This window comes from Callospermophilus lateralis, chromosome 5 (genome assembly GCF_048772815.1).
Source record: "Callospermophilus lateralis isolate mCalLat2 chromosome 5, mCalLat2.hap1, whole genome shotgun sequence".
In the NCBI taxonomy this organism is placed as follows: Eukaryota; Metazoa; Chordata; class Mammalia; order Rodentia; family Sciuridae; genus Callospermophilus; species Callospermophilus lateralis.
Genome location: NC_135309.1, coordinates 18,283,753 through 18,295,420, shown reverse-complemented (window position 1 = coordinate 18,295,420; position 11,668 = coordinate 18,283,753). Strand labels below are relative to the sequence as shown.

Sequence of the window (11,668 nt, the reverse complement as noted above, 5' to 3'; positions counted from 1 at the left end):
TGGCTCAGTGGTCTAGTGCGCCTCAGTTCAATCCTTGGTACCAAACAACAACAACAACAACAACAACAAAAAATGCTTAATTTTATTAGATTCCCATTTTTTAAATACTCATCTCACATTTTAAAGATGCAACTAGTAGAGAAGTAATGTCATGAAAAATACTGAAATACATTAAAAATTACTTTCTATTAGAAGTCATAGGCAGGAGAACACAGAAAATTTGTGTATCAAAATCATATCTGATAATTCAAACATACACAGCTTCTGTGATAGTTAACGTGTTAAATTGATGTTCTAATGCTCAGTTATTTAATCTGGCACTAATCGATCTGTTTCTGTGAATGCAAATGTGGTTATCATACACAATAAAGTTAATTATATGTATAGGAGCTAATGCCCAATAAATAGGGTGGATCTCATTTCCTCATTTGAAAGGCTATAAGAGCAAACATGGAGGTGTCCCTAAGTAGTAGAAATTTGCCTCAAGACTACAGCATCCAATATTTCCTGACTTTCCAACCTGGGAACTTAAATGGTGAGGCTATATAGTCCTCAGAGAAAAAGTAGACCCAGTATCGCTGTCCACTGGTGTGAGACAGGAAGAGCTGAGGACCAGGATGGAAGAAGAGCTTGACCGTGTGCACACCTGAATTGTTCAGTACTCCTGCCTGACACCTGCCTTGGTCTTCAGGTATGCTTCTCTCTGAACCAGGCACTCAGTTCCACTAATAGGTGCTTACACCACCTCACACACCAGTTGTCAAGATTCCAACTGCAGGCGCTGTCACTGGTGCTGACCAAACTCTAAGGCCTCTGCTCTGTTGCTGTCCTTGGTACTGCTTAATGATTTTTTTTTTTTTTTTTTTTTTTTTTTTTTTAATGCTTAAGAAAATGTGTAGATTGAAAAAGTCGGTTTTCAAAGCATAAACTAAAGTAGTTCAGGGATAATCATGACGTTTTGGCTTTTGATGAAGCGTCTTATAAGGGATTTGGGGTATCAGTCTGTGCATCCCCATTCACATGGAGGAATTGGCATTAGATAATGCTGATCAGTATTCCCAGAATCTGTTCTAGGACTTAGCACGGTGGATGGAACCGAACAGAACCAAACAGAGAGCAAGGAGAACTGCAGCTTTCAGGCTCCTAATTGCAGCCCAGAAGTCATGATGCCTTGGCACTATCTGGCTTTAAATTTTCCTTTTGGGTTTCCCACCACCAATGTGTCAGAAGTCCTCTAAATTCTATCTTCCTCGTGTGTCTTGCTTTACTCCTCTCCTGCTCATCTCCCCTCCACTGCCAGAATGCTCACCATCACCCCTGCTATAGCCACCCCCATCCTCACCCAGTGGCTCTAATGGCAAAGCCCATTTCAGTAGGATAAAACTTTCAAAGTGGAATAACTCAGACAAACCTAGGTACCTTGTTTCAATGTCTGGCACTAATCTATCTATTTGCTTGCCTTCCAAAGATGTGTAAGAGAGACATATGCCACTCTCCGGTGGCAGAAGCTTTAAAAAGCAATACATTTATTCAAAACGAAACGAAATTGGCGCATTTTATTGTTTGTAGGCTATACCTCCATGAAAAGGCTGACCAAAAGAAATGTTTAAAAACACAACAACAACAACAACAAAAAGCTAACTCGGACAGAGTACTTAGCACGTGTCATGGTGGGGGTTCAATGGCAGCGAGCTACACACAGCACAACCCTCGTGGTGCGGTCTGTTTTACAAATGGGACGATGAGACCCAAGAGTTCAAGAAACTTGTCCCAATTCAAACCAGATCCTCAGAGACCAGCAGGCAAGTGGCCGAACAAGGACTGGGGCTATGCTGGCCTCCCCTCCCTGCTGCAGAGACGCGAGACGCCCGCGACCAGGTGGTCAGGGGAGGTACCAGGGGTCCCCGAGGAAGCAGAGGCTGAGGCAGGGGGAAGGCGAAGGGTTACAGATGAGCAGCTGCGTCTGCGCGCAGGTGGAGAAGGGGGGCTTCCGGGGCTGCAGGGTCGGCAGAACGGGTGTGATGCAATCACGCCAGTCACCGCGTCAAAGGGCGGCTCCGGGGATACGGGGACTGCGGTAGAGCGGGTCGGGGACCGCCGCCCACCGGGTCCCTGTCGCTGCTGATCGCTAGGACGACCGCTGCCACCCACCTTTGTCCCCCACCAGGACAACTACCCCAAGCCACCAGAGACCCCTGACCGACCTCCCGAGCTACCGGCGATCCGTGACCACCGTCGCCAGCCACCGGGCGCCCAGGGCGCGCCATGAAGTCGGCCAGCTCTCGCGGGGGCGGGTCTGGTGGCCGCGGAGGCTGGGGCGGGGGCTGGGGCGGGGGCCGCGGCGGGGGCTCGGGGAAGGGAGGCGACGGCGGGGGTAAGGGCGGCTTCGGGGCGCGGACGCGCGGCTTCGGCGGCCGGGGTCGGGGGCGCGGCGGCGGGGACAGCAGGGACCGCGGCGGCAGCGGACAGCGGCGCGGCGGCGTGGCCAAGAGCAGGAGCCGCCGCAGGAAGGGCGTCATCGCGGTGTCGGTGGAGCCGCACCGGCACGAGGGCGTGTTCATCTACCGCGGGGCGGAGGACGCGCTGGTCACGCTCAACATGGTGCCGGGCTTCTCGGTGTACGGCGAGAAGCGCGTCACGGTGACCGAGAACGGCGTGAAGCAGGAGTACCGCACGTGGAACCCCTTCCGCTCCAAGCTGGCCGCGGCCATCCTGGGCGGGGTCGACCAGATCCACATCAAGCCCAAGTCCAAGGTGCTGTACCTGGGCGCCGCCTCGGGGACCACCGTCTCCCACGTCTCCGACATCATCGGCCCCGATGGCCTGGTCTACGCGGTCGAGTTCTCCCACCGCGCCGGCCGCGATCTGGTGAACGTGGCCAAGACGAGAACCAACATCATCCCGGTGCTGGAGGACGCCCGGCACCCGCTCAAGTACCGCATGCTCATCGGCATGGTGGACGTGATCTTCGCAGACGTGGCCCAGCCGGACCAGTCGCGCATCGTGGCTCTCAACGCCCACACGTTCCTGCGCAACGGGGGCCACTTTCTCATTTCCATCAAAGCCAACTGCATAGACTCCACCGCGTCTGCAGAGGCTGTGTTTGCTTCTGAGGTGAGGAAGTTGCAGCAGGAGAACCTGAAGCCTCAAGAGCAGCTGACCCTGGAGCCTTATGAGAGGGACCATGCTGTGGTCGTCGGGGTCTACCGGCCCCTTCCCAAGAGCAGCAGCAAGTAGCAGCCAGAGCAAGCTTTGCCTACGGTCTCCCCTGGACTGTTGTGTGGGGGTGTTCTTACGTATATGTTGGGTTTTTTTTTTTTTTTTTTTTTTTTTTTTTGTGTGTGTGTGTGTGTTTTGTTGTTTTTCTATTAAACAGGATAAAGAAACAGTACCCAGTACACTTTAGTGAGGCCAGACAGTTTGCTAAGATAGCAATCAATCTCCCAGCCCCAGGGCCCTGAAACAGCTGTGTTTCACAGCTTGGGAATGGTGCTTATTCTCCTCACCCTGTGACTCTCCAGGGCCCTGTTTTCACAAATGCATCTTCCAATTACAGGGGCAGGAGAAAGGGAGACTGGAAATTAATAAGCTTTTAAAGTTCCCCTTGGAAATGATGGGAGTGCTTCTGTTCATATTGGCCAAATCCCATTACCAAGCCTGACTCCAGAGAAGGATATTGGATAGTGACACATTCTGTCTGACTCAAAGCCAGCATCCCAGGCACACTTGCTTTTTAGTATTTTATTCTCTTCAACTGAGCCCTTTTGCATTCACTGTTACATTGAAGCATCACAAGAGCCCTGAGACAACTTTGTTTACCGTTTCCATAGTACACGGGGAACAAGGGGTTTCTGGAGGTCAACCAGTCGTCCAGATCTGCACAGCCAGCAAGAAGGTAGAACTGTGGGGTTCCAAATCCACTGCTATTTCCTCAACACCTCCAGGTTCTTTCCTCCATGACATGGTGCACATTGGGACACACACACACAGCAGGGCGCTGGGCCTCATTGTTCCCCCTACCCCACCCCAACTTCACTGGGCAACTCCTTTCCATGGTTTCACAGTAGCTACAGAAGGCAGGAGGCAGGATGTGGGGCAGGACATACGATACCCAAAGTGACATCATCAAGGGCTTGCAAAACAGCCAGGAAGACCCCCAGAGAGTATCCATCTCCAAAGGACACAGAGATTCTGTGATTGGATTTTTGGCTCTCAAAACAAGCCCAGAGGAGCAGAAGAATAAGCCAGGAGAGGCAACAGTGCCCCAAAGCCTGGCTCATCCCCGACCCATTCACTCCAAATCCCTATAGCCAGTTGCCAAGGTCATCAGCATTTAATCATGGCTAACCAGGGCATTACTTGGGCATGGGTTTGCCTTCCCAAGATGTGCTGGGACCAAGGTTATGGGGAGTCTGTTTTTTCCCAGGGCATACTTCCCAGGGGCAGGGGATATTAAAAAAAATAAAAAAATAAAAAAAATAAAATAAAAAAGAGGATAAACCAGACGTTTAAGAAGGCAGCTCCCTCTCCATCCCCTGCCCTCCAAACCAAACTTCAGGGAGAAAGTTACAGTCAGATTTGCTGGCAACATGGAATCAAGGAGAGAGAAAAATGGGGTAAATACCTACAAAATCCCAAGTGAGGCTTTTCCATAAACAATAGAAATTTCCATCCCAGCTCTGCAAAGCAGAGACCACTAGTCTCATTGAAGAAATGCAAAGAACCACAGTTCAAGATGAGATGACTTGCTTAAGTCCCCAGCAAGGCGCACAGCCAGAAATAAAACCCCTGTCAAAGTCTATACTGGTTGCATTGCTTTGAAAAGCCCTCTCTCCAGTTCAGCCCGCTTACGCAGTAGCTGGGATGAGCCTTGAGTCTGGGATGGAATCCCCTTCACTAGGGGAAGGTGACAGGAGCCTTTGCTACACCTGGGGCACAGGACCCAGGCTTCCTCAGAGCCAGCTCAGCCTCCAGAAGGAGCTCTTGGTTCTTCCTTCAGGGTGCTTTTCCCCAGGACAGGACATGCAAGAAGGGACAGGTGACCTCTTCCCTGCTGTGGCACCCTCCCCCACGTATACAATTTTCAGTCTGTGTCTAAAGCTGCTCCAGGAAGAAATGGCATGAAAACAGAATCCCCCTGAAGCTGGGGTTGTGGTGGCACAGGCCTGCAGGCCCGGCAACTTGGGAGGCTGAGGCAGGAGGATGATTTGAGCCCAGGAGCTCAAGGCCAGCTGGGGCAACATGGGGAGGAAAAAGAAAAAAAACCCTCTGAGTTGCAGAGAGTTCCTGGAGCAGCAGAATGGCATGGTCAGGTCAAAGAGAAATACAGAAATGAGGAAGGGAGCACAGATGGAAGCTGCTGTGTTCAAGTCCCCTTTTAGTTACTGGGACCAAAATACCTGACAAGAACAACTTAGAGGAGGAAAGGTTTATTTTGGCTCAAGATTTCAGGGTCCGTGGTTGGCTGGTCACATTTCCGTGGGCCTGAGGAGAGACAGAACCCATGATGGCAAGGGATGCAGAGGGAAGCGGCCATGAAGGAGAGAGAAGGGAAGTGGTGGGGGAGAAGGGGCCAAGGGCAAGATCAAGTCCCTAAGGGCATGTCCTGGGCACCTGCTTCTTTTGACTCTTCCCCGCCTGCCTGTAGTTTGAAGACACTCTTCTGCTTGGTTTTCTCCCAGTCATCCATTTGGCCCTCACTGGATTAATCCACTGTGAGGCCAGAGTCCTCATGGGCTTCCCTTCCCCAAGGCCATTCCTGAACCCCGCAGTATCAAGGGCCAAGCCTTCAACACATGAGCTTTGGGGGGACATTCCACATCCAGCCCACCACAGCTGGGGACAAGATGAGATTGTAACTCTGTGAGCAGTGAGTCCTGGGGATCCTAGATGTCATGGGGACACCAGGTACCTCATCTGCTCAGAACCAGGAATGCTTCAGTGACCACCTGCTTGGGTTCCCAGAGGTCTTATATTTGGGTCTCTAGGTGTGTCCACTCAGGCTCTTGTAACAACGTACCACAGGATGGGGGGCTCAAGCAACAGACTCTCTCCATTCTGGAGGTCAGAAGGCCAAGGTTATCATGTGGCAAATTTGATGGATCTTTTCCTGGCTTGTAAGTGGCCACCTTCTCATGGCATGATCACATGGCATTGTGTGTGTGTGTGTGTGTGTGTGTGTGTGTGAGAGAGAGAGAGAGAGAGAGAGAGAGAGAGAGAGAGGGGGGGGGGGAGGTGGGGGAGTGGGTAGTCTCGGGTGCTTCTTCCACTTAAAAGGACACTGATCCTTTTGGATTAGGGCCCTACCCATGTGACCTCTTCTAACTTCTATTGCCTCCTTAAGGCCCTGTCACCATATAGAGTCACGCTGAGGGTTAGAGCTTCAGCTTGTGAATTTTGGAGGATATATTTCAGTTCATAGCACCAGAGCTGGATGAGAACCTTCACCTGAAATGTCTGCCTCACTGGATTGTGGGAATGGGCCAAGGAGACACTTGCAATGTGAAAAAAACCTGCGTGGAGCTGGGCACAGAGTAAGTGTCCTGCATGTCACACCCTCTTCCTGTTTTCCTCTTACTGTCAACAGAAGATAACAAGGTGGCTGAGAATTGAGTTCACACAGAGCTAAGGGTTGCCTTGGAGTGTGGGGAACTGGGCATGGTTTCTGAGGCTGCTGTCTGAGCTGGGAGCTGGTCTGAGCTTGCTGTTAAGTCTCAGAGAATCAGAATTTCCATCAAGAGCCACAGTAGAGAATCCAGTCCAGGTACCAGTGGGTGTCCAACTGCGGTCACCTCAGTGGCAGAGGCAGTGAGGTTGGAGGCACCGAGGCTGGAGGTAGGAGGCCAGGGAAGATGTGCATACTCTAAAGAAGTCAGTAGCCACCAGGGGGACCACAGACAGACTAGCCTTCGCCACAGTCCTCCCCGCCACCTGAGGTCCTTCAGCTGTCCCTTGTTCAGAGCCTCCTGAGATGACGAGAAGAAAAAACAGGCCATAGAAGAAGACCTTTTTGAAAAGAGGCTGTTTTAAACCGGAAGAAACCGAGTTCCAGCAAGTCTCAACTCTGCTGTTGAGCAAGACGTTCGAGCATGTCTGAAGTGTAGCGAATACCTTAGAATATAGCTCTGCTAATATTTATTGAGCCTTGCTATCTCCCAGGCCTAAAGCTAAGCATTTATTTGATTTTAAAGTATAATTTTTAAGTGAATAATAAGAACAAACATTCCCAAAGTATGGAAACAAACCTTCACGTTCAGTTTATGGATTGCTGCGAAATGAACAGGGGTGCAGGGGAGGGGGAGCTGCTCCTCCTGTTCGTGTGGCCAGAAGCGAGAGACTATTAAAAAGGGCTGCTGGCCCATGGCCCTTTTCTCTTCCCAGCTCTGGCTTGTGTGGGGCTTTACAGCAAGTCTGTGGACACCCTGTCCTCAAGCCCAGGATCTGTCCTGATACCCACCCCCACAGTGTCCGTTAGCTACCCTTTCTGACCAGGCCTGTGCCCTGGGAGCATGGTCTCCTCTCCTGAGGACCTGCCTGGGAAGGCGGCCTGGAGACGTGCTCAGAATGTCAAGACATGCTTCCTGGCACCTGGTGCATGACCTACCCACGACCTGGCAGGCACGACACTTGGTCCCTTGTGTTTCTTGCCCCATGGGGCAAGAAGCAGGCAGAGTGCAGTCCTCTAGGTGTGGGAGCCAAGTTGCCCGTGTCTAAGGGTTTTCCCTTTGTCTCTCCACCAAGAGGAAAGTCCAACCCCTCCATCTAATCCTCACTGGCTCACAGGGAGCTCTGGGCTCATATTCTGATTAAGGCCGTGTTGACTCTGCACATATCAGGTGCTTCCTTGAGCCTGGTTCACTTATCATTCACAGCATCCCTGGGAGGCAGTGTCACCCCTCCCATAAGGCAGATGAGGAAACTGAGGCTCAGGGAGGGGATGTGACTCAGTCAAAGTGATATAGGATAGAAAGCGGGGGATCTGGGGTTTCTGTACCAAACTCATTCCTTTCTCTACATCCGTGAAACTGAAATCGGACTCTAAGGGAAGGACTGGCATCTGGAGATTCTAAAGCACAGCAGAGCTGAAGCCTATATTTAAAACACCGCATCACTTTTGTCATTGATTGGGAGAGACAAATTTAGGAGAGTATTTTGAGTCACTGGGAGATAACAGGTGGGCATTTTTGAAGTGCTTGGGGCCTGTGGGACAACACAGGATGCTCCCCAGGAGTCCGGCAAGAGTGGAGTTGGAGTTGGTGCCTGAATGCACACTCTTGGAGTCTCCCGTTTCCTGGAGGCCTGGCTGAGCATGGCATGCTGTTCATTTCACCAGCAAAAGAGCACTGAGCTGATAGGTGGTGGAGCAGCCCCGCAAACAAGCCCCAAATGAAAGAGGGCATCTTTAATCACTCTCATGGCATACGATGCTCAAACCAGAGCAAGTGAAAATGCCCCTAGCTCCCTCTCCCTGGTGGAATGGTCCTATCCAAGGACCAATGGATCAGTGCTGCGGTTGGGGTACTATGTGCTGAAAAAGCCCCCAAAAGAGGCTCCAGCAGTTTCTTGGACCCTGAGTCAGGGAAGGGAAGAGAGGGACAACAGAAGTGGAGAAGTACTGACTTAGTGGAGAGGAGAGAGCGTCTTCAAGCTTTTTCCACTTTTGATGTCTGTGCTCAAGACCTCAAATAAAGGGATCTAGGAGTGAGTTACCAAGGACTCAGCCCCTAAGAGCCAACTGTCCAGGGGCTGAGTCCTAAACAGCACAGCCCTGCCCCCCTACACTAGAATACACCAGCTGAGAGCAGTCCCCATGACATTTGCCTTTGAATCGCTAATAATTGGGCCATACACAAGTCACACTCGGGACTTTAACCAGAAGCCAGACTCTGCAGTGTTGACCTCTCTATCCAAGCCTCTACCTAGGGGTTCCCAATACTTACATTGGCTTGAATGGAACTTTTGGACTCTTGAGCAAAAACATTTATAGACTTTTCTCCAAAAGTTTGCATTTCACTTCTCCTGTCTGCCATTTCCATCTCCTTGTGGCCACCAAGCCCCTATAACTGTAGGTCTACTGTTGATGAGCTACCTGATGATCCATTGCCTATAGCTGAGCCTCTGCTTCCAGCCTGGGGGACTCAAGTGACTGAGCACATCATGTAAGTTTCTTGGCTGCTTGCAATAGCCACGGTGCTTGGTAGTTTTCTGTGTCTGCCATGAGGAAGACTCCAGAAATACTGGACAGGAAGAGCTGAGGGGAGATCCGAGGATGTCTGCCATAGAGAACATTATCTCCACATTACCTCGTGATTTTAATCTTCCCCAGCCCCAAACCTCCTTCCTTCCCACTATTCATCCACCTCACTGCCTCTGGGAGCCCTAAATCCAGCAATTACTGAGCTCCAAGAGGACTTTAGCCCACTAATCCACCATCTTTTCACCATCTCTGCAACTCCCTTCTCCCATGTCACTTCTCAGCTGGCTGAAACAGAGTACAGCATTGAGTGTCAACAGAGGCGCCAGTGCCTGTTACCAACACCTCACCCTCCATCTTCTCTGAAGGCCACTGTTTCTTGGTCAGTTACCTAACTTCCAGGTTACCTCATGGCTCCTTCTCATTACGCCACTCATCACCCTGACAGCCCTTGTTTCTTTGCCACCTGCTGCCAGTTCCTGGTCCAATGCCCCATTTTAGTGGTTTGTTATATGGTGGCTTTCCATCTCTGGTACTAACTTAATTGGGAAAGGCCAGCATGTGCTGTGTTAATAATACCCCTGATATCAGTGGCTTCATAGATGAGTTTGTTGTCCTCGCGCTAGTGTCTTTATTATGTGGTAGGCAGTGAGGAGGAAGGGGCTTTGCTGATTTTAATCTCTTAGGGATCCAGAGTGATGGCAGCCACTATCTTGAATGCTGCTGGCTGTCCTATCAGAGGGGAGAAGGGGATCTGGGGAAGGTCTTAAACTTAAGTATTAAGTGCTCGAGTCAAAAAGTGGCACACACCATTTGCAATCACAACTCTTACCCACTTGTTGGCCAGCACTAACCAGAGGAACCTACCCAATCACAAGGGAAACAGGCACAATCCTACTGATTGTATGAAAACTGCTGAACTCTCTGCTGCTCAGTAACGACCATTGGGTAAGACTTGGCCCTTCTGCACGTGGTAAGGCATAGATTAGGAAATTTGCTTGATTTCCATTCTCCAGGGTTCTTGCTTTTAACCGCTTCTCAAGAGTATGCAGGTTTAAATGTTATTGTGTAACTTGTGAAGTGCTCAGAGAATGTGATCTTATTGACTTTATGACCCGCACAACATTAGTTTTTCTAATTGTTCCATGCGTGTCTGATAATGCGTATTCTTTTGTTGCCAGAGGCAGAATTCAGTAGTCTGGGTGTTGTGGCACACATCTGTAATTCCAGCTACTTGGGGGAGGCTGAGGCAAGATCACAAGATTGAGGCCAGCCTCAGCAATTTAGCAAGACCCTGTCTCAAAAACCTCTGGGGATGTAGCTCAGTGGTAGAGTGCTTGCCTAGCATGTGCAAGAACCGGGGTTTGATCCCCAGTACCACAAACAAAAAAAAATAAAACCCTTGTATACATTCATTTCTGATGTAGGATAATATGATCTCATTTCAGAGAAAGGAAACGAGAGGAGACTGAATAGGACAGAAGTCAAGGGACCTTTATTTTTGGAGTGATGGTTACATGTGTATTTACTAAACTTTACAAATTCACAGAAATCTTTTTTTTTTTTTTTTTTTTTTTTTAGTACTGAACAGTTGCCTTGAAAAACTGAAAAGGTGTTTTAGGAAAACTAAGAACACAAGGCATCAGAATATTTCATTCAAATTGTTAAAAAAAAAGACACCTAAAAAAATAGCTATTACATGTATTCACTTAACTTTCAAGCCCAGATGCTTGAATTTTTTGAGGTACCAGGGATAGAGCCCAGGGCCAGGAGCATTCCAGGCAAGGACTCTCCGACTGAGCTTCATCTATAGCCCTTTTCAAGACAGGGTCTTACTAAGTTGCTGAGACTGACCTCAAACTGCAATCCTCCTGCATCAGCCTCAAGAGTTGGTAGGATTACAGATGTACACTACCACGCCTTATCTCAATGGTATCATTTAAATGTATTTTTCCAGAGACCTAGGATAGTTGGCCTCAATATTTTTCCAAACAATGTTTTTTCCTGGTTTTGATTAATCTTTGTTATAGTTTTCAGAAACTCTGAAGGTGATGTTTGCAACCCTGAATCGGAATGAGTAATTTACCTGAATGTAGTTACCTGCACTTTTAGGGTATATTGTGTGCGTGTGTGTGTGTATTTGATACGGGGGATTGAACTCAGGGGTGCTCAACCACTGAGCCACATTCCTAGCCTTGTTTTGTATTTTAGAGACAGGGTCTCATTGAGTTGCTTTGCACCTTGCTAAACTGCTGATGCTGGCTTTAAACTTGTGATTCTCCTGTCTCAGCCTTATGAGCCACTGGGATTATAGGCATGTGCCACTGCGCCTGGTGAAAAGTATATTTTTAACAGAAATAAGTCTCAGGGACATCAGATTTTCAAAGTTCAAGGAAAATCAAACTCCCAAACCAGAAACATAGCAATAGCTTACAAAAGAAAAAATTTATAAAACTTGTAGCACAGGAAATGATC

The 11,668-nt window shown here is 49.4% G+C and overlaps 1 protein-coding gene across 1 annotated transcript; it reads left to right on the top strand.

Annotated features, from left to right (window-relative positions):
- The first annotated feature begins 2,265 nt into the window (after nucleotides 1–2,265).
- Fbll1 (fibrillarin like 1) lies at nucleotides 2,266–3,237 on the top strand. The gene has a single exon (XM_076855689.1). The coding sequence runs from the start codon at nucleotides 2,266–2,268 to the stop codon at nucleotides 3,235–3,237; it is 972 nt and encodes a 323-aa protein (XP_076711804.1).
- The last annotated feature ends 8,431 nt before the right edge of the window (nucleotides 3,238–11,668 follow it).